The sequence below is a fragment of the Bombyx mori genome, chromosome W (assembly GCF_030269925.1).
Source record: "Bombyx mori chromosome W, ASM3026992v2".
NCBI classification, from domain to species: Eukaryota; Metazoa; Arthropoda; class Insecta; order Lepidoptera; family Bombycidae; genus Bombyx; species Bombyx mori.
Genome location: NC_085135.1, coordinates 6,565,064 through 6,591,755, shown reverse-complemented (window position 1 = coordinate 6,591,755; position 26,692 = coordinate 6,565,064). Strand labels below are relative to the sequence as shown.

Genomic DNA, 26,692 nt, shown 5'->3' with positions numbered 1-26,692 from the left:
CTATGGTTTGATCAAAGAGTCCCCTCTTTCCGACATGTATCGATAACAAGGTCATCATAAATGATTACTAACCAGCTGATTTTTTTTTTTTTACTTAGTTAATATTTATGTAATTTAACAGACATATTGTCCTACAAATTGCGCGGTACGTTATCCCGGTCCTACGCTCAGAAATTGTTAATACCACAAGACCATTTTTCTCATTACTAACTGTAGGACAAAAATATCATATAATAGGTTAGTGTGTTCTCTGCCCAAATGAAACAACGTCCTACAAGAAAACAGGCATGTATCACTAGTCCGACAAGAATTGTAATTTTTTCGTTTTTCTATTTGTAAAATAAGATACAGTGAAAAAATCTTTTTTAAAATTTAAATAACTTTATTTTTTAGTAATCTAGGTACAAAAATTTGTGTATTTATATATATATATATATAAAGAAATTAATCTTCATCAGATTCATCTGATAAATGTTCGCTACTAACATCGTTATCATCTTCATCTGTTTCACTTTCTTCACTCGTGATATCTGACTCTGTAATAACATGAAAAAATTAAGTAAATTATATAATAATGAATAATCAATCAATACATAAAAATAGTATTAATAGGTTACCTTGTAAGTCAGAAGATAATTCTTCAAATGATGGACTTTGGGGACCATCAAACCAATAATATTCATATTTACCATCAATTATTGTCCATCCAAAATTTTCTGGCAATTTTTCCGTGGGGCACCGCATGTGTGCATTACACCATATATTGCAGATGAATACAGTTCGTTTAATTTGTTGCAACAATTCTTGTTTTGTTGGTGGCAAACTGGAAGGATCATATCCTACGATTTTTTGTTTTAAAATTTTTTCATTGTCATTTTTTGATTTATACCCTTTTTCAAATAACTCATACCGTCCTTTATTCAGATCATTTTTTGTTTTTAATGAATACATTCTGCATACATACTCTTCAATAATTTGAACTACCTCATTCGATGTTGTTAATTCCGTATTTTTAATTCGTAGAAGTTGAATAAATGCCTCTTGAAAATTTTCATTTTTCTTTAAAATACTGAAAGGTTTCTTTTTTCCTTTACGAAAGAAAGCAGGATTGTAATCATTCCCTGTAAAAATATGGCATATGGCGAGTGAACAAGATAATTGATCTCCAAGCTTGGCATAAATTTCATTTATGTTTAAGTACATTTTTTTTTTATTCGTGCTTAAATTAATTATTATTTGAATTTTATCTTTTAAATGCTTAAAATTTGCCAACATTATTATTGGTATATCAGAATCTGTACAATGTATCTCCACACGATAGTTAGTATTAAATTGACAAATGTGGTATACTATTTTGGTATCAGCTTCTTCATGATAACAAGAGAAATTATAGTCAATGACTCTTTTTATTTTATTTTCACTAGACACCTCATAAATGTAACATTGATCATAATTAAGTTTAATAGTCTTTCCTGTGATCAAAGTAATAAATTCGTCCCTTGTCCAATCTTCAATTAAAAATTTTACAAATTTTTCTTTAAAATTGTTGCTCCTCAATAATTTGCAGAAATCTGAAGGACGATTATTGTCTTTACGTATTACGTCATATTGTATGTCATCTTCACCTCTCAGATTATGTTCAAAATCTTTAATACTGGGATTTTTGTATTTGTCAAATATAATATGTACTTCTTTTCTATTATATGTAAGTATTTTTAATATATGCATTGAGATTTTACCATATCTGTTTGGAAGGTTCTTCAATGTATGTAATAAATAAAATCCATCAACTAAGTGAATATCTGCTTCTGGAGGATTTACTATTTCAGTTTGATATTCTAGTAATTCATTAATAATTACAGATTTTGGGGTCTTGCAAATTGTTCCATTAGTATGACAGAGTGAAAATGGAATAGGAGCTAGAGGATAACTTAATGCTTTTTCTAAATCAATTTTATTTTTTAGTGACACATAAAGTAGACGACCAAAAACATCTCTTTGCATTTGAACTTCTTTCACTTTTCCATTAATTTTGACTTTTTGCGTATTCTTGTACTCAAAATTAATTATTTTATTTCTGGTAATGGCTTTATCAAACCTATCTGGTGTTACTCGAGACTCAGCAATGAAATTCTTATTTTGTTTTTCGCCCTCAATTTCAACTGATGATAAAAAGTTATATACTTCATCGTTCACCGACTGACCTTTCGATATATTGTAAAGATGATCTTCTGACAGTTCTAATCCAAAAGGGTTGGTGTACTGCTTTATTAGTTGCATTAGTACTTGTAAGTTTTTGGTAGATTTATTAATTGTTGATTTCTTTAAATCTTTCGTAATATCATCTGTTGATTTCATATTACAAAATTCCATCACTTTAGATATAACACTTGTACGTAGTGAGTGAGTAATTGACCATTTTTGTCTTGCAGAGAACGAGTTTGTAATGTTTACAATTCCAGAAGCTTTAGAAGCAGCATCAGCATTGATTGTTTGTTCAAGTGTTAAATCAACTGGGATTCTTGAAAACGGTTTTATTGTTCTTCGAATGCCCATAAAACTCTTTTGACAATCATCAAGCAATCCGGGATGTGTAGTTTCAATATTTATCAACTTATCCCAATAAATAGACATATACCTTGCATAATTATGGTGATTCATTGAAAAAAAAACATTTGTTATTTTCGGTAAAGTGTCTACAAACAAATTGAAGTCACCTATACGAATACTATATTCTAATTGAAGATAATATTCAACTAATCTTGTGTACATTAAATAAATTTGAGGTGTTTTACCATGCCTTCCATTTAAAGTTTCATTTTTATATTCTTCATATTTGTTAAATAATTTTTTTAAATTCTCATTGGTTATTTGTGGGTCATCATTCTGTTGTTCATTAAATATTTTTAAGTATTCTTTAATATTTTCCAGGTCCTGATCATGCTGCTGTAAAAACCTTTCCAAATGTAAATTCTGCAAAGCAAGAGAGAGTAAAGGATGAATTTTTCTGCATCGATTAAAGTGTTTTCCACTTAAAAACGAACTGATAGAACCACTGGCCAAAATTTCGCTATCTATAAGAATATTTGTTAACCCAGATCCACTTATAAATTTCCCGATAGCTTTCATGAATGATAACATTATGTGGAAAGGTCCAAAATTAATAAAAAGTTTTTCGAATTCATCCTCCGCACTCTGTATCCGTAAAGCAATCTTGGCCATGGCTAAATCGTAAGTAACGCTGAAGAAATCTTTTTGACATTCTGAAGCGATTTGCAAACTTCTACGCATCGTCTCTTTTACAACAGCTGGATCCGTGGGTGAATTATTAATTTGCGTTAAATACTCAATCTTTTGAATTCTACTGTCATCTTTTAAAATTTTGGCATTATATCCTACCCACATTGGCGTGTTTGAAATTTTTAAGTTATGGGAAAGTACCCATGTAAAATGCCTATGTTGAAAATTAATTAAATTTTGTGGTTCTTCAGGTGACGCTACACTACTACGCCAAAATTCTGGACGTCGTTGCTTCGCGTACAGTATATTTTCAAATGACTGTTCCTCAAACGAACGTTTTCTACGGCCAGCCAAATCACGAACATTACTTGAAGAATTCCGTTCAGCTTCTGTAGATGCATCGTTCCTTTTGATGATGTTCAATTCTTCTTCTGTAGGGATATTTTGATAAATGATACCCACTGTATCATGTAAGGTATTTTTACCAGAGCTTGTCTCTACATATCTGTCGTAATTATCCCACGCTACTCCAGATGATAATATAGAAGTTCGTTGAATGCTTGTTGGACATAATTGATTATTAGAAACACAACAGTATGCAGCAGACGTCTCCAATTCCAGTATACTTGGATAGGTGATGCAGTATCCTTGCCTGCTTAATATATCCACGACTTTTTTGCTTCCTGTGAGACTTTTTATGGTTATACCCAATAAAATATGCTTTCGCGGTTTAATATAACCTCTTGTAATGCTGTAGATAGAGTCCTGCGAAAAAGATGAAGACAATCTCCGAACCCGATCGCAGCTTTCTTTGCCAATACCGCTTAAAGCAGTAGTCCAAAATATATCTAACCATTTTGGAACATCGCACTCTCCTTCATTTAATACTTCACTGTCGATGAAATCTGTTAAAGGTTTTTTTTTTATTCCCAATATATTTTTTCGATATTTCAAGGCGAAATCTTTTGCTTCTTGTTCAAATAATATATCATTAATTTCTTCATCATCGATTGTTTCAATATCGATTTCAGATGATATAAAAAATTGTTGATTTGAAATATTGACCAATGATATTTTGTGTTTTAATTGAGTTTGTATATAGTCCTTGAGAGCTTGATTGCTAAATGTGGTAGCTTCTAAATTTGCGTGTTCATAAATTTCTTTTACAAATTCAGCATAACAATATTTCAAGTGAGCTAATGACATCACTCGTCGATTTGTAATAACTTCTTGCTGAATATAATTAATCAAGCGTTCTCTGGCAATTTTATGGCCATCTCGTTTCGTGGCCCAATCATTAGTTGGAGGTGGATTCATTTTCCTTTGGTATTTGGCAAAATAATTGACATTACATATATTATGATACGCCAAAAAAGTATCGTTAACAGAGTTATTTTCTTCTTGAATTTTCCGTAACATTTCTATATCGCCCAGTTCTGTAGAATAATTTTTAATTTTTTCTAGAAAGGGTATTTTGTTTTTAATTTTACGACAGTATATTTGTCGCCCTTTACGTTTTTTATTGACTTTTTGACAAAAAAAGCATTTCTTTGCTAACTCATCATCTCCAAAACTTTGTACTTCCGTTTCACAATCTACATTGTCCTCCTCAACAGTATTCTCCAAATCTTCAATATTACTGGTTTCATCATTAATTAATATCGAACTCTGGTCAATATTTCTGTAATTATGCAAAACAATTTTATAATTAAAAAATAAATAAATAATTTCAAGAAGCTTTTTAGAGATTTGTACTTTTACAGAAACAATAATTGAAAAAAAATTGTAATGGCATCATTTAAAAGAGTAGATTCAGATGAACTTGTTTTTAAAAATGAACAATTACTAACAAATAAAAAAAATTATTTAATTAACTAACCGTGAAGTGCCTGGCAATGGGTCCGGTTCTACATTTTCAGCAGACGTTAAAGATATCGAAGAATCAATGATTCCAGTAGATTGAGACGCTGATGATGTTGAAGCTGGCTCAGTGCTGTGTATGAGAAATTATTAAAAAAAAATTAAAAATTGTTTATTTGAGAAACATGCAAATAAATACAGTGTCTACATAAATATCACATAGAATCATCGATATTGAAAAAATTATCCCATATTAAATTAATATTTAGTCAAATAGTCATACAAAAACATAAATTTAAATGACAAAAAATTTAATAAGAAAATATTTAAAATATAATATACTATCAAAAATTATTGTTTAAAGAATGTAACAATAATACAATGCTACAATAGAATGTTACAATGCTAATGCTCGATTTCACATAATTACGTAAAAATATGAACTTAATAAATTATGTTTCAATTATTTTAAAAATAAAGTAAGTAAATATTCGATCGACTTACCTTTCATAAGACAAATATTTAGATTTCACTCGAAATTCTTTGTAACAAGAGGAATGATAACCTATTACTTCGTCATTCCAATTTTCAGGCAATATAACATCTCGATATTTATGTTGATGATGCTTTCGAGCAGATAGAAAAGTTTTGCAAGAAAGCCAAAAGTCTTTATTAAATTTCTTCACTTTTTCTCTTTTCTCTCGAAAAGTAGAGTTTTCACATAACGAATTACACAAAAAACACTCCATAATTATTTTGCAGCACAAAAAACATTTCTTGAAATTATTTATCAAGATAAAATAAAACACGTGGTCGACTGAGAAAATGTTTGCAGGCTTATGGTCAACACTAACGTGGGATACCTAATACGCAGTAAGCAATGCTCTGCGCATGCGTACCGCCGTACCGGTGTGACTCAGCTGTAGTAGCAAAATACAGAAACCCAAGCGGCACAACTTTTTTTTTGTTAATTTTTTGTTGAATTTACATTGACGATTATTAATTTTTTAATTTCTTTAAAATTTTTGAAAATAATCAAATCGACATATTTTATCATTGCTACCTCTGTTAGCTACCATCATTGAGAATTTTCGCATAGGAAATAGTTGGGCGACTCATCGAAACGAAGCTATTCACGAAGATTCAGCTTGATAGTAATTATTTTTACATCAAGGATCTGTACTACTACTTTTGAGCGTAGGACCAGGATAACGTACCGCGCAATTTGTAGGACAATATGTCTGTTAAATTACATAAATATTAACTAAGTAAAAAAAAAAAAATCAGCTGGTTAGTAATCATTTATGATGACCTTGTTATCGATACATGTCGGAAAGAGGGGACTCTTTGATCAAACCATAGATTTTGTAGGACAAATATTTTTTCGAATAATTTAGATAATTGTCTTGAGATTTAACAAAAAAAAATTCAGTTAGTAATAAATATTTGAGAATCATCAAATCAACATATTTTATCCTTGCTACCTCTGTTAGCTACCACAATCGAGAGTTTCGTATAGGAAATTATTGGGCGTCTCATCAAAATAAAGCTACTCACGGAAAATTAGCTTGATAGTAATCAAGTGCAAAAATGGGCGGTGGATCCTGGACTATTAGAGCTCTTCAAAATGTCGCAAGGACAAAGAGAGAAGACGGAGATCTTCGTTGCCAGAGCACGAGCCCTACTAGCTCGACTCCCACCTGGTGACCTTAGTGAGAAAGTTCAAATTGATATGCTTTACGGCCTTCTACACCGTCGTGTTCGTAAAAAATTAAGAAGAGACGAAATAACTTCATACGACACGTTATTAAAGAAAACGCGCCATATCGAGGACTCCATCTACGAGACCAGTCCGCCTGAATTTATTCATCATCCTCAGCGAGCGACGCCACGTTCATCGGGTAGTACCGTAGGCGAAGTTCCCACCGGTGCTTCGACTTCGCAGCATACATACGCGCGGATGACGCCGCGGAAAATATTCAACTCGGGCGCGGCTGGCGGCCCGCCACGCGACGACAGCGCTGCGCCGAGCACCGTTCGAGTCCCCGCGCCTCGCTACACGAACACTGATAATGTATCATCTACGTCGATTGTTAAAAGACTGTTCTGTGTTTATTGCAAAAAGTACGGACATATTCGTGATGAGTGTTTAAAATTAGCGTCAAAAACGAAATTCGACAACGAAAATACGCAAGCTGTATCCTCGTGTTACGGGTGTGGTACCAAAGGTGTTACTCGGTCTCAGTGTACAAAGTGTAACGCAAGTTATTACGCCGTCGACGCTGCACGGACCCGATCAGTCACATCCGATTTACCTATTGGTAAAGTAAATACACAGCTGTCAAGTTCAGTGAACTCTATTCATCGCGGCAGCTCGTTGCATACAGCTTGCACTTCAAACACCGTAAAGTCGTCCATTTATATTAATAATCGTAAACAATGTTTTGTTGATAATGAAAATAATTATTATCCTACCGATTTTAAGGCGATTCTTCCTCCGCGCTTTTTCGGTACTGATAACAAGGTTAGACTTCAAAATTATTCTAGACTTAATCATAATATAAACAATAATATTAGTTCTAGGAATAGGCCCCTGATGCGTTACTCGAGTGGTACCGAACCAAAACATAGTTATTCCGAGGTACCAAGTGGCCGCGATAGGGTGGGTGACCATGATGAACGAAAATAGTGTGACCATGGAAAACGTCGGACATTTTTCGACGATTAATTCTAATGTGAAAAGTGTTGCCCAGAGTAACTCTACTGAGCACCAGGTTAGGTTAAGACCAATTTTAAGTGTTCAAATTTTAGGTATACGAGGTAATGCTTTGTTGGATACGGGAGCTAAGAGTAGCGTTACCGGTGCGTTGCTTTATGAATTGCTGTTAAAGCATAACCATCCGTGTGAGGAAACCAGGCGTCGGGTGAGGCTTGCAGACGGTTCCGCGCGCACCCGCCGAGTTTTGCTCACTACTCTAGAAGTAAGGATAAGTCCCGAAAGGTCAGAAACCCTTGAATTTACTGTTTTTCCAGATGCTCAAAATAATGAAACTTTGCTTGGCATGGATTTTTTGGTGGCGGCAGGTATTGTGCTTGACTTTGCTTCATCCACTTGGCATTTTTCGGGAAAACGGGTTACCTATCCAATTGAATATGAGTGCCCTAAGCCATGCATGTTTGCTTCTACTGCTGACTTCCTGCGTGATGATAAGGGTTCTATGCTTGGCTCCGATGAACGGCAGCAGCTATCACATTTATTGCAGCAGAATGGAGACATCTTTAGGGTGGGGGGAGCCCCAACCCTTTACGCCGAGCACCACATTGATACCGGTGATCATCCGCCTATATCGGTACCGCCGTATAGGCTCACTCCTGTGCTTCAACAGCGAGGAGAGCTTCTCGCAATCGATTTGTTCGGGCCACTGCCAGAAGGAGAGCAGGGGGAGCGATGGGTACTCCTGGTAGAGGATGTAGCTACAAGATGGGTAGAACTCTACGCACTTGTTGATGCCACCGCCGTGGCTTGCTCCCGAGTCCTACTGGAAGAGTATTTCCTTCGTTATGGCTTGCTTATGCGTCTAGGGGTGTAACACGTAAGTTCATGCCACGACGGGATGGCCCGTATCGCGTAGTAAAAATAGTTAGTCCTACAACGTACTTCATAGCAGACTTGTCAAACAATGTCATCGGCAAGTATCACACCGCGGATTTAACCCACTCTCCGTCAAATTCAAGTACGGATCCAATTATGCCAAAGAGGCAAAGAGGAAGGCCGCCGCGTCTTCAGACTAACAGTCCCAAGTTGGACTCGGGACGCGTTCCCAACTTGGAGGGGGAGTATGTAACGCAACGTTCCGTTTCGCGGGGCAACAGCAGCCAAAGAGAATGTGACTCAGGTCCGTGCCGCGACGACCCACCCCGCGCTACCCGCGCCCGCGCATCTGTTGCATCATTCGCACCCCCAATTAGTGCGCGCCAGACTTTGAAGCAGAATACACGCGTCCCCGGTCGATACCGGAACTGACAACCCGAGAGTCTCATGCCAGTCGGGCACCTAACATTAAAACACTAATTAATTGAGCGTTTCATTAGCTTTTAAGCTGAGTGACTACATATTTATAATTTATTTTTAATTAGTAATAAATGAGCAAAAAATAATACTTAACAAAAAGATATGAAATCCGAACAAAAACAGTTTCACTGTAAAAAATTGCGCCAAGTCCACGTTTATAAAACTCATCTCAATAACATTTGCACTTTACAAAAAAAAGAAGACTTCAATAGCTTTCATTCTCTACAAAAATATGTGAAATACAAAAAAATACCAAGAAACCGTCATAAAGATGAAAAAATTAAAAAAAAAATGTTGAAAATTTAAAAATAAAAAAAAAAAAATTTTATCGTACTTGGCGCGCGTCATTGAGTACCCCAAAATTTTTCGGAAGAATTTCAACCCGAGAAAAAAACCATTTTGCTTTAATATACAGTGAAAGCTGAAAAAGTTACCCAGGTTATCTTTTTCGCTCTTGTTAGCGTTTTATGAGAAATTGAGACAGAACTACGGTAATTTTCAACAGCTCTCACTATATACCTATGGGCTATTATATGCCAAATCGACCACTTTTGCGTTCGACCCCTTTAGATTCAGCTGAAACTTTATTATTCTTTTCTACCCTTTGAAAAACATCTTTGAGAATTTTTTCAAATGTTTTGAAGCCAACGTATACATACGTATCGACTCGTAAGTAGCTTGTATTTGTATAAGCGAACACGAGAGGGTGTTTAGTTCAAATCATAAAAGATGAGTGGGAAATGAAAAAAATTCAAATAACATACGTATGAGATGTCGATTTTACTTAACTTTTGTAAAACTTATTATGAAATAATAATTCATTAATTACATTTATGCATTTCATAGGTTGACCTACTTATAAATTTCTAAACATTGAAAGGATGTTCATTTATCCTGAAAATTTTGGGGTACTCAATGACGCGCGCCAAGTACGATAAAATTTTTATTTTTTTATTTTTAAATTTTCAACAATTTTTTTTTAATTTTTTCATCTTTATGACGGTTTCTTGGTATTTTTTTGTATTTCACATATTTTTGTAGAGAATGAAAGCTATTGAAGTCTTCTTTTTTTTGTAAAGTGCAAATGTTATTGAGATGAGTTTTATAAACGTGGACTTGGCGCAATTTTTTACAGTGAAACTGTTTTTGTTCGGATTGAAATTACAATAAAAGGAACTGTTTAACATCAATTTCTTATCACAGAGTAATTAGTTGATGATCAGTAGGTAAATAGTCATATTTGCGCCGACACGGCCATACTGACAGGCGGTGCGCGCTCTGCACCAGCCGCCCATGTATGGTGTATTACCAGAGAGTTCTTGGAGTCCATCTGAAACAATGGAATGTCTGTTTCTGAGATTGGTATCTGTGTACCTTTTTATGTTACTTTGAAAGTAACTTATTTTGTGTAGTTTTATATTGTGACGTACACTGTGGTACTTATGTAGTGAACGTACACTGTGGTACTATGTAGTGGACGTACACTGTGGTACTTATGTAGTGGACGTACACTGTGGTACTTATGTAGTGGACGCACACTGTGGTACTTATGTAGTGGACGTACACTGTGGTACTTATATAGTGGACGTACACTGTGGTACTTATGTAGTGGACGTACACTGTAGTACTTATGTAGTGGACGTACACTGTGGTACTTATGTAGTGGACGTACACTGTGGTACTTATGTAGTGGACGTACACTGTGGTACTTATGTAGTGGACGTACACTGTGGTACTTATGTAGTGGACGTACACTGTGGTACTTATGTAGTGGACGTACACTGTGGTACTTATGTAGTGGGCGTACACTGTGGTACTTATGTAGTGGGCGTACACTGTGGTACTTATGCAGTGGGCGTACACTGTGGTACTTATGTAGTGGGCGTACACTGTGGTACTCATGTGGTGGCGTACACTGTGGTACTCATGTGGTGGCGTACACTATGGTACTCATGTGGTGGCGTACACTGTGGTACTCATGTGGTGGCGTAATTTTATTAATCAAAAATAAAAACTTATCCTTATGCCGATTGTTGATTTTGTTGTTCGACCATCCTGGTTTGTGAAGTAGATGGTAGAGGTTCATCGGCTGATGCTGGTGGGTAGTCTTCTTCCGCCGATACGGTTATCTGGTCTCCAGGTTGTTGCTCAGCGGAGGCGGCATGTGATCCCACTTGGGCGGTGCGCGCTCTGCACCAGCCTCGTTGATTCTCGTAGGTTTTCTTTGATTCCCATTAATCTGCAGGAATAAAAAGTTTCTCTGAGTAGCGCATCTGTTATACTTGCGTTACTTGTAACTATGTAAGTTTGAGACTATTAATGCGATTTTATTGTAGGGTTCTCGGAGGTTTTCGTAGATTTCTCGGAGGTTCTCGTAGATTTCTCGGAGGTTCTCGTAGATTTATTGAAGGTGGGATAAGAATGTGTAAGGTGTTGTTCGTTGTGTAAGGATATCATGGTCTTCAGATGAATTTTGTGGTGAAATTTTAGTAATCAAAAATAAAAACTTATCTTTTGTATTCATTGATCAGTTGATTGTTGATTCCGTCGCTCGACCATGCTGATTTGTGAAGCAGACGGTACAGGCTTATCGGCTGATGCTGGAGGGTAGTCATTATCCGCCGATACGGTTATCTGGTCACCAGGTTGTTGCTGAGCGGAGGCGGCGTGTGATCCCGCTTCTGATGACGGAGTAGGGACGTTTGTATTGTTTGTAAAAAGTGTGACGTCAGCACCGCTGACGTCGCGGTCATTACTTTCTTGACGAATGACTCATGTTTGGGTTTCCGAAACAAAACTTCACGAGAACTTCACGAGAACTTCGTATATTGCACGAGAAGCATAACAACGTTACAGAGATATCCGTATAGTACAACGGCTCGGACATGAATCAGTCAGTGCTAGACAGCACGGCCGTATTTATGGGGCTTCGTACCCGTGAGCGTGTTGACACGTTTTAAACACGTGAGCGTGTTTACACGTTTTAAACACGTGAGCGTGTTTACACGTTTTAAACACGTGAGCGTGTTTACACGTTTTTCAAACACGTGAGCGGGTTTACACGTTTTTCAAACACGTTTTAAAGTATTGTGTAAAGTATTGAAATTACAATAAAAGGAACTGTTTAACATCAATTTCTTATCACAGAGTAATTAGTTGATGATCAGTAGGTAAATAGTCATATTTGCGCCGACATATATAATTTAGGAACCAGAAGTACCGTAGAATTAAATAAAATTTCGCAACCTCAAAAAACCGTTCTGCTTACAGTAAACACAGTGGGTAGTCTAGCGCTCCGTTTACAACGGGATTTTTTAACGGAACTTGGCGCCAGTTTCTACCGAATCTGTGGATAAAATTTCGCAACCTCAAAAAACCGTTCTGCTTACAGTAAACACAGTGGGTAGTCTGGCGCTCCGTTTACAACGGGATTTTTTAACGGAGCTTGGCGCCAGATTCTACCGAATCTGTGGATTTCAGATGTTTCAGTCAAATAACTTAGATCCTAAGTTAGAAAATCAATGTAGACAAATTCTTGGATCTTTATTAATGTATGCTGTTTTATGTACTAGACCTGATTTATGTCCTAGTGTAGGATATTTAAGTCGTTTTCAAAATTGTGCAAATGAAGCACTGTTAAAAGCTCTAAAGAGAGTGCTCAGATATGTAAATGCTACACTTGACCTAAAGCTGACTTTCAATAGTAATGAAAGTACTGATTTGATTGGATATGTTGATTCTGACTGGGGAAGCGATATTAATGATAGAAAGTCAACATCAGGATATGTGTTTAAATTATTTAACACGTTCGCTGCATTACGAGATCTATCAGATCTCTTGCAGGACTTTTGTGTTGTGCGTTGAATATAATCGTGTTGTTTCACTCCTTGCGGGAGGATCTAACGTGTAAAGTTCTTTAAGTATGAGTACGACAAATATACATATTTGCTTCCTACTTAAAGCTGAATTCAAGGACATTAAAAAAGAAATTAGAGATGGATTAGGTCCCTAACGCACAGTACTGTAATTATATTCATTCCTTGCGTTAGGAGATATGTCGGTACTCGTGGAATCGTAGGCCTCGTAGACGCAAGAGAGCGAGGGTGGGCGGCGCGGGCGCTGCGTGACTCGTTTTAGTGTTGTCCTAGCATCGACGTGGGAGCTTTCGCGCACGTTTTGGAAATAACACTCGCGTATATACCTACGTGTTGATTATTTTTGATAAACAATGAGTTCTTTTAAAAGAAAAAAGTGTAAAAAATTCTATTTATTTTGGTGAGATTTCTAACAAAAAATCAAAGCCGGATTATACTGCTGCATCGTCCAGTAAAATAAAAATTTTGGAAAATGTTCAAATTTACAGGATTCCCCGAAGGAAGATGTACTGATCATATTTTCCAACGTGGCGACAAAAAAAGACGTTGTGTGGGTTGTTACGAAAAATTACGATGCACATTAAACAGCACTGACACTTCTAAAAAAACTAAACGAATTCTTACCATATGCGCGCAATGCAAGCAATCAATGTGCTTGCATGTTTTAATGAAAAACACTTTGCATAATTAATAAAACTATTTCAATCGACAACTGAAATATTATTTTATTCCCATCACTACTTACTACACATATTGAACTATCTTCGGTTGCGGTACGAGATACAATCGATATCAATTTTTTTTTTGGTATTTATAGTTTATTCAAATGTCATAACTGCGTGCGAACCTAGCAAAATATAAATCAATAGGCTATCTTTCATCCACAAAAACTTCAAAGTATATGTCATTGTTTTTTTGGAAGATATAAATTATTTTCAAAACTGTATCTTTAGGAGAATGATTAGGTCTCAAACGCACCAAAGGGTGGGTAAGTTTCGAGATCTTTTAGGTCTCCAAAGCACCAGCTGAAAGTTCTTTGATAATAATGGCGCAGTGAACGTGTTAATTGTCCTATTATGTGGTCATCTAGGAAGCAACCTACTGTTAGTTTGTCATCTTCTGAGGCAGAACTAAAAGCTCTGAGTTCTGCAGTTGTTGAGGCTTGTTGGCTTAAAAATATTTTAAAAGATTTTGAGATTTCTGTTTGTCCTATCACTATCTTTGTAGATAATCAGGCAGCCATAAATATTGGAAATAATCCTGAGAATAATAAAAGAGTAAAACATGTCGATATTAAGTTTAATTTTATTAAAGACAAAATTGACAGTAATATTGTAGTTCTGAAATTTATTAAAACAGATTGTCAATTAGCTGATTTCTTTACAAAGTCTTTACCTGTAAGTAAATTTAATAACTTTAGACATCTATTAGGTTTAATGTGAGTGAATGTTAAATGTATTTTAAATTAATAGTTATAAGTTAAGAATAACCATAGAATAAGATCTAAATAAGAGAGACCTTCTTTGTATTAGTATTAGCAGTCTACTATTACAGCCTGGCCACGGGACATTCGCCGATACGAATATTCGCGCGGTGCGAACGGCGAAGCGTCTAGCGACTAAAATAAGCGCATAGAAATGTACCTAACAAGCCACACGCACCGGCGACCGGCGAAGCCATAGTTTATACACTTAATATTATATGGCGAAGCGACCGGCGAAATGTACCGAGCGAATCGCGCGGGCGACTTACGATCAGGGCTGTCAGATGTAAAATTAAGATAATAGTATACCACCTTTAAAAAAGTAGTACATTTCGTAGTTTTGAATAAAAACAATAGTACACATCAAAAATATTTTTTACTATACATAATTACATATGCTTTTTATACAATACATTGCTTGTCATTTTAGCCATCATTTCTTTACTTGGTTTAAAATTAGCACATTTACCTGCTTCATTTAAAACATGTTGTTTGGCCAGCAAGGTACCATTGACTGATTAGGCTGCTAAATTAAAATATAAAAAAAAACACTGACAATAGTACAAATTATCACCGAATCCGCAATCACTGCAACAGAGTGTGTAGGGATGCACAACGCCAGCATATCCATAGTGCTATCGAAAATGGTGATCCAGCTAGAGTCTGGAAATTTCTTAAATCACTGGGGATTGGAAAATTACAACATGACTCTCATCTATCACATTCAAGTATTGATTTATTAAATCAACATTTCTGTGCGTCATCCCTTTATGACGGGACAATTAAATCTAATACATTAAATCACATTTTATCTCTTCCGATCCCAAATTGTTCTCCATTTGTTTTTAATCACCTAACGGCTTGTGATGTTAAGCGGAGCATATTATCCATAACTTCCAATGCTGTTGGAAGTGACTGTGTGGCCCGTAATATGATCCTTCCTATCCTAGACCAAATCCTTCCCATTATTTGTCATATCCTGAATGAATCATTATCTAGCGGCATCTTTCTAAAGGCTTGGAAAGAAGCGCAGATTACACCACTGCCAAAAAAGCCGAATCCTACATCCTTTTCAGAATACCGTCCAATTTCCATTCTACCATTTCTTTCAAAGGTTTTAGAACGCCTGATTCACAACCAGCTCAGTGAGTTTCTTACGAGAAACGAGCTTTTAAACCCTTATCAGTCCGGCTTTCGTCCTGGCCATGGCACAGTCACAGCCCTGGTGCATATTACGGATGCCATCAGATTTGGCATGGAGAGTGGGAAACTGACGGTGTTGGCATTGCTAGATTTCAGTAATGCTTTTGGCACCGTTGATTTCGACATACTTCTAGCCATCCTTAGCTCCATTAACATATCTCCAACCGTGGTTGATTGGTTTCGCAGTTACCTGTCTGGTCGCCGACAGCGTATTCACTGTGAGAATGTTTATTCTTCATGGTGTGAAACGCACGTAGGTGTACCGCAGGGTGGCGTTTTATCTCCTTTACTCTTTTCAATTTTTATAAATTTTATTTCTTTACAACTTACTTCTTCCTACCACCTGTACGCAGATGATCTACAGATATATACGCAAACTTCTTTACCAGAGCTGACCAACGCGATAAAGATCCTGAACAATGACTTATCGATATTGTCCCGTTGGAGTAAGTCTCATGGATTGAGGGTGAACCCGTCAAAGACACAGGTCATTGTTGTCGGTAGTTCAAGAATGTGTTCGAAAGTTATATGGTCGCAGCTTCCGGCTATTTTATTTGACGGCGCACAAATTCCTATCAGCGATACTGTGAAAAATTTGGGTATCTTAATTGATAAAAACCTTTCATGGAACGCACAAATAAAAGAGGTTAGCCGGAAGGTGTTTGCATCAGCTGGATAGTTGAGACGGTTACGAAATTTTCTTCCAACTGCCACTAAAACTGCGCTTGCACAGTCTTTACTTTTTCCAATTCTTGACTACGCTGATTCCAGCTATCCGGATCTAACCGAAACACAACTTGATAAACTTGAGCGGCTTCAAAATTTCTGCATAAGATTCATATTTGGGTTACGGAAATATGATCATATATCTGAATTTCGCACTAAGCTCAAGTGGTTATCAATTCGCCTTCGCCGCAATACTCATGTCCTTTCATTACTATACTGTACTCTCTTTAACCCCCATACCCCTACATATCTCAAAGAACGTTTCGAGTTCCTAGGTGATACGCATAATTTTTCTCTGAGATCATCGGATAACCTGAGACTGAAAATGCCGGTGCATTCAACATCGTTCTTTGACAATTCATTCACCGTCCAGGCGGTTCGATTGTGGAATGCTCTGCCGGATGCAGTGAGAAGTGCTCCAACTTTAAACTGTTTTAAAAGAATGGTGAAGGAACACTACTTATCTGCTTAGTGCTGTTTGTTGCATCATTATAATTTCCATACTGTTGATTTATTATGTGTGTGTAAGTATATTAGTATGTATTGTATGTAAGTATGTATATTAGTATATATTATATTATGTAAACGGTATATATCTGTTTATTATATGTATATATTTTCTACAATAATGTATTGTATATGGTACACCGCAACATACCTGCTATATTTTTTATATTTTACAGAATTTCTGTAAATTAAACGGTTGTCTGGAAGAGATCGCTTTTAGCGATAAGACCGCCTATTGTACATATGTGCTTTTTGACTGTTTTTGTTTTTGAATGTAAATTGTGTTGGTGTGCAATAAAGTGTATTCTCTCTCTCTCTCTCTCTCTCTCATTGATACTTTCATTGGATAAACTATTTCTAATTTTAGTGAAAATTGGGATATCGACTTATACTCTTCAAAATGTCTATTAACATCGCCCCAAAAGTTATCAGGGCTTGTTGTCAAATTAATCTTTTTATGTATTGTATTTGGCAGATTTCGCCATTCTTTATCAATTTTTTGCATCTCATTCTCATTGCCTACAATTCGAGGGACCAATATCATCAAAGGCTGTAGGGATGGGATCTTATTTCTGTATGAGTTAGATAGGTATTGCATTTGTGGGCAGTAAGCATTGCAATTTTGATAAAATAGGGTCATTTAAATCATATCGCAAAAAGTCTCCAACCAAATATAAAATATCATCCTTCCACAGACTACTAAGTGAACATAAGCCATAGACCATAGACCATAGACTTAGATGTTGACGAAGCGAGTTCGTTCGTTCTCTAACTGTATGTTGTTAACTACTTATATACTGTTACTGTAAATGTTTCCAAATATAGTATAAACTAGAATTTTTAAACATTTAAATAAAAGACAGCTAGGTTTTAAAAAGTAGTATTTTAGCCGTACGACTTTCGTATTGCGATTGTACAAGGAAAAAAATTTGAAATAGTCGTACAAATACTATTTAAATGGTACATCTGACAGCGCTGCTTACGATGCGGCGGGCGAGCAAAACAAATGCATGAATAAGGACGGCGCGAGCCACGGAGTCGAGCGGTAGTCGCGGCGAATAGTACAGTGATTAAATGAGTTTAGTTGTTTTCGCCGCGAAAAATGAACGCCGAAATTTTTATATTTTATATTTTTTATTTATTTTATATTTTTAAACTCGTCGTGGCCTAACGCATAAGACGTCCGGTGCAATCGTGTTGAGCGATGCACCGGTAGTCGAATATCAGGCGGGTACCAATTTTTGTAATGAAATACGTACTCAACAAATTTTAATGTTCACGATTGATTTCCACGGTGAAGGAATAACATCGTGTAATAAAAATGAAACCCTCAAAATTATAATTTGCGTAATTACTGGTGGTAGGACCTCTTGTGAGTCCGCGCGGGTGGGTACCACCACCCTGCCTATTTCTGCCGTGAAGCAGTAATGCGTTTCGGTTTGAAGGGTGGGGCAGCCATTGTAACTATACTTGAGACCTTAGATCTTATCTCAAGGTGGGTGGGGCATTTACGTTGTGGACGTCTATGGGCTTCAGTAACCACTTAACACAATTGAGAGTCAAGGAATTATTCGAGCTCCTGTGGAATTAGATGAAGAATCTCTTTTAGTAAATTTAAAAGCTACATGCACAATACTCGGAGTAAAAAGATTTTTCAAAAAACAAGAAAATGGAAGTGACAAGCCACTGCAAACTGTGCTGGTTACATTTTTGACATCTAGCCATCCTGATCATGTCACATACGAGCATATTTGGATGCCTGTTTCGGATTATATTAGACCTGTGTTACAGTGCTTCAAATGCTACAAATTTGGACATGGAAGTGGTGCCTGTAAAGCCACTCAAGTTTGCTCTATTTGTTCAGGCAATCATTTTTATAGGGAGTGCAGCACTCCCAACATCTTCAAGTGCTCCAACTGCAGTGGGCCACATTCTGCAGTTTCTTACTCTTGCTCAGTAAAGGCAGCCAAGGTTGCTGAAGTAAAAAATAAGATTATCGGCAAGCAAACATCATACGCAGCGATACTAAAGAATCCTGTTATTAAGAACCCCGTGACCTCTTCTGGCATACCTATATCTGCAAAGACCCCTCAAGGTAGGGCTTTAATTTCAGACATTATCAATTCAGAAATTGTCCTCAGAACCATTACAAAAACTTTAATAGAATTGTTAAAAAAAAAGGATTCTAAATCCCCTTCTGGACCTATATCTACTCAATTAATTACAGAAATGCTAGTAACAAATTTTACATCATAAATTATGGTTAGTTCTACTCAATCTTATATGCATAATTCTGTTGGTCAGTTTAATATCATTCATTGGAACTCTAGAAGTTTATTTCCTAAATTAGATCAACTTAAAGATTTCCTCAGTAAACTTGACAAGTGTGTTGATATGATTTTATTCAATGAAACCTGGTTAACTTCACATAAAATCATCAAATTACCTGGATTTAATGTTATAAGAAGAGATTCCAACCACCCACATGGTGGGGTTGCTATTGCATTACGCTCTAAGTATAAATTTAAAATAATAGACACAATTTCTCAATATCATTTTCAAAATATCTTAATTACAGTTCACATTAATAATTTTTCTTTTGACATTCTATGTGTTTACATTCCTCCACCACCAAATGGTAAGTTCACTATTAATTTATTGAAAGATTCATGTTCTAAATTTGTTTCAAATAATTATTTAATAATTGGTGACTTCAATGCACATCATGCTTCCTGGAGTTCAAGAGTCAATGATAGAAGAGGTAAAGCCCTTCATGATTATGTGGAAAGTTCTGAGTTAGTTTGTTTAAATGATGACACAATCACAACCTTTGCTCCATTTGGTCAACAAGGAAATGTATTGGATCTAGTATTCGCTTCCCCTGCTCTTAGCTCTAGTTGCACAGTTTCTGTCCTTGATGATTTGCTCAGTAGTAATCATTTCCCACTACTTATTGAAGTCTTTAACGATGCTTTTCTTCCTTTCCTTCCTTCCTTTGGCCCGACCACCTCTTCAATAAATCAAGTTGATACACTAGATAATACCTCTTTAGCTAACATAAATTTTAATAAGATTGACTGGTCAAAGTTTAATAAGTTATGTGAAAGTGAGTTTTCAAGTTTTAGCTTCGCTGATAACCCTCTTGAAAATTATAATATGTTTTTGAGTATTTTACATGACATATTAATGACTTTTGACAAAAAGTGTTACTCGCACAAAAAACGGAATTGTTCCAAAGCTGTTCCTTGGTGGAATGCTGATTGTGACCGCGTAGTTTTACAAGCCAAAGTTGCTTTATTATCGTACAAGCATTATCCAAATATGGAAAACTATATTATTTTCAAAAAGCTGGACGCTTTGAAGAAAACGTTTATATGAAATAAAACGTTCAAGCTGGATGAATCTTTGTTCATCATTCAATCGAATGACTTCGAGTAAAATTATTTGGGATCACATTCGTAGATTTAAACACGCTAAACTCAATAATATTTCTTCGTCTTCAAGTTTCTTTCAAAATCCCGCTAATGCATCTTTGTTTTTGGACTCGATAACTGGTTCTGAGAATGAAATTTCCGAATCTAAGTTACAAGATTTTTTTAACAGCCACGGAAAACCGGAGGCTCAATGGATGGGAGACCCATTCTCTATGGGCGAATTTGCGACTGCGTTAGAAAATAAAAAGGAAACCTCCCCTGGTCCTGATTTCATCCCTTATAAAGTAATCAAAAATCTTCCCCAGTACGCCAAGGAAATTTTATGTCAAATAGTTAATGATCTTTGGCAAAACAACTGTATTCCTCCGATTTGGAAAACTCAACATGTAGTACCGATTTTAAAACTTTACAAGGATCCCAACTGTATCAATTCCCACAGACCCATTTCTTTAACTTCTTGTTTTTCGAAAATTTTCGAAACTATTGTGGCATCATCCTGCCACGGCTACCTGAGTGCGGACCTGCGCGCAAAAATCAGGTGATGCGTGCGCGCGCCAATCAGGAGCCAACGCGCGGTCGCGTTATCGCAGGTGACGCCGGGCTGCTGCACCAGCAGTCCGCCACAAAGCCTCGTACTGATCGCGCGTTTCTCTCTCATTATTGTAAATTCATATATTTGTTAATCGTTTGTTTTGTGTCTCGTTAATTTGTTAATAATCTGTAGTGTATCGTGTTGTCGTAATATATATCTATTTCTCGTATTGTTTCGTTTAATTTACCGACATCGTTTGCTTGTGGTCGGACGCCGTTCGGGTTCGATTCCTGGACGTATCGACAGTTAGTGGGTTTATACCTGAATATAACCCGCTACAATTGGTGACCCCGACGTGATCACGGGTGCATCATGGCTTCCAAAAAAGATAAGAGCAGCGCGTCAACAAGTGAAGATACCGGCGGTAGCGGAGAAAACACAGGGCCGTACTCAGAGGTGAGCCGAGTGTCTGTACGAGTGCCGCCCTTCTGGCCTGAAGAACCGGAGGTGTGGTTTGCGCAAGTCGAAGGCCAATTTGCCCTCGCTGGCATAAATAGCGACAGCACCATGTACCACACGGTGTCATCACAGCTCAACCAGGAGTACGCTAGGGTGATGAAAGACATCCTAACTGCACCACCGCTTATGGATAAATACAAAACGTTTAAAGAGCAGCTAATCCGTCGGATAACCGTGTCCAGAGAAAAAAAAACGCTACAGTTGCTGCAACACGAGGAGCTGGGAGATAGAAAGCCGAGCCAATTCCTACAACATCTACAGTACTTGGCCGGACCGGACATTCCGAGCGACTTTCTACGGACGGTGTGGACCAGTCGGTTACCTGTAAACATACAGACTGTTGTAGCATCACAACCAAAGCTGGACCTCGAAGGCGCAGCCGAGCTTGCCGACCGCATCGTGGACATAGTGCAGCCGTCAACACCAGTAATAGCCAGTGCCGGATCAAGGACTACTTCGACAAGTACACCCAGTTCTACATTAGAGCTACGCATAGAAGCGCTGTCGAGGCAAGTAGAAGCACTTGTAAATATACAGAGCCGCCGTGGCAGACAGCATGGAAGACGCGACACCCGTTCCAGGTCAAACTCGCGCCACATACGCTCCAGGTCCAGAACTCAAACACGGCAACGACCAGACGACCATCCACACTGCTGGTACCACTTTGAGTTTGGAGATAAGGCAAAGAAGTGTAGACAGCCGTGCAGCTACGCCTCGGAAAACTCCAAGGGAAACCGCTAGTGGCCTCAACCGGTTGTCCCGCGCCATCAGGCCGAATCTTCGTCGTAGAGCGAAAAAGTAAGGTGCAGTACCTGGTCGATACAGGGTCGGACTTATGCGTTTACCCACGTACAGCAATACGAATTCCTGTACAAGCCAAAACAAAATACGAATTATACGGGCACGTTAACTTACACTTGGACCTAGGCCTTCGAAGAGACTTCCGATGGCGTTTCGTCATAGCTGATGTATCAAAGCCGATTATTGGCGTAGACTTTCTCAGCTTTTACAACCTGCTCGTCGATTGCAGAAACAAAAGGCTACTCGACGGACTCACATCACTTTTTGTCACAGCACCACACCGGGGACGGATCGACGAACTACAATCCGTTCGCACAGTACTGAGCCATGAAGGTACGAAATACCACGACCTATTACGCCAGTATCCAGATATTACTCGTCCAGCTGGTAAACACGTTGATCCCAAGCATACCACGGTGCATCATATAAGAATAACCCCGGGTCCGCCAGTAACCAGCCGCCCGCGACGTCTTGACCCAGAGAGACTCCAAATTGCTAAAAAGGAATTCGAAGAAATGCTACAGAACGGCACCGCTCGAAGATCCGAAAGTTCGTGGTCCTCTCCTCTTCACCTCGCACGTAAGAAGGACGACGGCTGGCGACCGTGCGGCGACTACAGGGCACTCAACGCTCGCACTATACCAGACAAATACCCTGTTAGAAATATTCAGGACTTCACATACCAGCTGGCAGGTAAGACGATATTCAGTACTGTGGACTTAATAAAGGCTTATAATCAGATACCAGTTCATCCTAACGACATCAAGAAGACGGCAATAACAACACCATTCGGCATGTTCGAATTTCCGTTCATGACGTTCGGACTTCGGAATGCCGCGCAGACATTCCAACGTTTCATGGATGAGGTACTCAGAGGCTTAGACTTCGCCTTTGTCTTCTTAGATGACATTTTGGTATATTCGTCATCCGAAGAAGAGCATCGCCAACATTTAAAAAAACTATTCCAGCGTCTTCAAGAGTACGGTGTTCTAATCAACGTTGCTAAATGCCACTTCGGCAAACCAGAAGTCACATTTTTGGGATTCCACGTATCTTCTGCCGGAATACGCCCGCTCGAATCGAAGGTGCAAGCCATTTTAGATTTCCCCTTCCCTGCAACGATTAAAGAGCTTCGACGCTTTTTAGGTATGATCAATTTTTACAGAAAATTTCTACCAAAACCCGCAGAAATTCAGGCACCACTTAACGCGCTGCTATGTGGAGAAAAGTGCAGAGGGAAACAGCCGATTGAAGCGACCCCAGCGCTACAGCAAGCTTTCGAGAACTGTAAACATTGCTTATGTCAATCCGCTCTTTTAGTACACCCGAACGTGAACGCTGAACTAGCCATCCAGACTGATGCCTCAGATAAGGCTATCGGAGCTGTGCTCCAGCAACGAACGACAAAAGGTTGGGCACCATTAGCTTTTTTCTCCAGGAAACTAACGTCATCCCAGAAGAGGTACAGTCCGTACGACCGAGAACTGCTAGCAGTCTTTTTTTTTTTTTTTTATGATTGAAAGTTTACTGGTGGCCCGAAGGCCTTTCCAGTTTCACCAGGACAGGTGGGCGAGCAAAGGCTCAGCCAAGAGGGGTGGGATTTGCTAACAACTGCCCGAGCGCCTCCGAAGGAGACCTAACAACTCAAGAGCAATTGTTTCGCGAATGAATCTACTACCGGATCGGAATCGCGACCCGCTGAGAAGATCCGGCGAGAAACTCAGTGGGCTGATGCATGGGTTAGGTTGCACGTCGACCTCTTTGTCGAGTTCGACGAGTACGGTTACCGGGGCCCCTAAGCCTGCCCCTAGTATTAGAGCTGAAGGCATCTAATGCAAAGGTTATTGGATCTGATGGATCCGTAAGGACGTGTCTAGGGCGTCGACGGTGACTGGCTCCTGCATGATCAGGATTCGGAGAGTAGTCAGCGGCGGCAACGATAAGGCGATTATCATGACGCATAGCCTTATCGAAGTATCGTTCCGACGCTGACTTCATGTATTTCCGAATTGATTCGAGGCCCAGGTCGTCGTGTAGGTCAACGTTCCTCACGAACCACGGAGCGCCGACAGCTAACCTGCAAAAGCGGGATTGTAGGGATTGGAGGGTGTCTATGTGTGTGCGGGCCGCGTGAGCGAACACCACACTCGCGTAAGTCATGACGGGCCTTATGCAAGTTTTGTAAAGTGTCACCTTGTTCCGAAGGGACATTTTACTCCGCTTACAGATCATGGGGTAGAGTCTACCGAGAATAAACGCGGCACGGTCACGGACTGATTTTATATGCGGGCGGAATGTCATCGATGCATCCAGGGTAACGCCCAGGTACTTGACCTTCCTGGCCCAGGGTATGGGTTGTCTAAAGAGAGTAATCGGGGGTGTGAGATTCCTCCTCCTAATCCGGGAGGAAATCCGTGTGGAGCTTCCCCTCTGAAATAGCACCGCAGTACTTTTCGCTGGGTTGATGTCTATGCGCCATTTTCGGAACCACTGTCCTAGGGCTAGGGCTGCGCTCTGAAGCTTCTTCGCGATTAGGGACTTATTTCTACTAGAATAGTAAACAGTCGTGTCGTCGGCGAATAAAGCTAAATGGGTCGGCGGCGACCGGGGAATATCGTTGACGAATAAGCTAAATAGGAGGGGTGAGAGGACAGAGCCTTGCGGGACTCCAGCTGTGAGAGGTCGTGGGGAGGAGCGGGTTCCCTCGACTCGATATCGAAAAGAGCGGTTCGACAAGAAGTCCCGTATGATGAGCACGAGACTATCCGGCACGCCCATGTTGAATAGTTTGAAAATCAAACCATTGTGCCAGACTTTGTCGAACGCTTTTGCGACGTCGAAGAAGAGAGCTCCCGTGTATAACGGTTTTGGTCGATTAAGCCCCACAAGAATGTGCTCCGTGAGGCGGTGCACCTGTTGAACGCATGAGTGATTTGTACGGAATCCGAATTGTTCATCGATGAGAATGCCCTTGGATGAGACGAAATCTCTGAGGCGCTTGTAGAGCAGACGCTCATACAGTTTGCCTAGAGACATGAGGAGGCTAATCGGGCGATAGCTCGTCGGATGATTTTTTGGTTTACCGGGTTTATGTATGCCGATAACGTCCGCTTCTTTCCACACCGCGGGAAAGATACAGTTCGCCATAGCGGCATTGAAAATAGATGCCAACATCACGATGAGTTGGACGGGTAGAAGTTTAATAACGCGGTTAGATATACCGTCGGAACCGGGAGCCTTGCGAGGATGTAGGTCTTTGATCAAGTCTTTAACTTCCATCGGGGTGACGGGTGGTAACGCATCCGAGGGTGGCAAGGAGGGTCTGCGTTCTACCTCACTGTCTACTAATTCTACATGAACAGGGTCCACGGATTGAGTGCTGGGCGTGCACTGGGTTTGCAATGTATCGGCCAGCAGCTCGGCTTTTTCGTCATCATCAAAGGCCGCGAGTCGGCCTGAGGGGTCTACGAGGGGGGGCATAGTTACTACCGTATCCGATTTGAGAGTACGAGCTAAGCGGTAGTAAGACCTTTGGGAGGGCGCGAGTCCTTCTAAGAAATCAGACCATCTGGCATCTCGGACTTCGGCGATGCGAGACTTTACGTCGCGTTGTAGGGCACGCATTCGAATACGATTTTCCGCGGTAGGATACCTGTCGTAGGCGCGTATCGAGGCGTTCTTAGCTCTAAGGAGTTCCCTAATATCGTCGGACAATTTGAAGCGGTGAAGGAAGTCCTCCGCTACAACTTGTTTCGATGACCTATCTAATGTCGAGGTGATGTGTGATGTTAAGATGTCTATGGCTTCAGCGGTATCCTGAGGAGATGGGGTAGAGTCCGGGTTAAACGGGAGCGATGGTGGATCAGATTCAGCCATGCTGATGCCCAGCGTGTGCCAATCCACCACAGTGCTCGTGACGGGAACGGAATCGGGAGCGCGACCGAGCTTCATGACGACGGGACGGTGGTCTGAATCTAACTCTGAAACTACTTCGATCGAGTGTAAGCGCAGAGTTACGTTTTTTAATAACGCTATGTCGAGTATATCCGGGCGATGCGCGATATTTAGCGGGTAGTGAGTCGGGGTTAACGGAGCGACGATATCGAAGGCGAGATCATCGACTAACGCGTCAAGCCGCCTGCCATTCGGGGTTGTGGTGTGTGAGTTCCACCTGATGTGTTTACAATTTAGGTCGCCCGCCAGAATGACAGAGCTCCCCATACCGAGCAGCGCTTGAATATCACTGCTTAGAACGATCTTATCCGGTGGAAGATAAACGGACGCGATAACGATCGGCGCGTGTCCCGTCAGTGAGATTCGGCACACTGATGCTTCGATATTAGCGAGCGCGGGAGGATCGAGCGGGACGCAATGCAGGGCTCTTCTATAGTAAATAACGGTACCACCACCACGGGCAGAGAGCCTGTCGTTCCTGACCAT

General features: G+C 39.2%; 1 protein-coding gene across 2 annotated transcripts; it reads right to left on the bottom strand.

Moving 5' to 3' along the window:
* Positions 1-361: 361 nt before the first annotated feature.
* LOC134201664 (uncharacterized) lies at positions 362-6,708 on the bottom strand. 2 transcript variants are annotated; one of them, XM_062676908.1, is made up of 5 exons: positions 5,605-6,708; positions 5,120-5,233; positions 2,796-4,921; positions 618-1,121; positions 362-536 (listed from the first exon to the last, which is right to left on the bottom strand). In XM_062676908.1, the coding sequence occupies exons 1-5, from the start codon at positions 5,847-5,849 to the stop codon at positions 445-447; spliced, it is 3,081 nt and encodes a 1,026-aa protein (XP_062532892.1). In that variant the 5' UTR covers positions 5,850-6,708; the 3' UTR covers positions 362-444. The 2 variants fall into 2 exon arrangements, with proteins under 2 accessions (XP_062532892.1, XP_062532891.1); XM_062676907.1 differs by having other exon boundaries at positions 618-4,921.
* Positions 6,709-26,692: the final 19,984 nt, after the last annotated feature.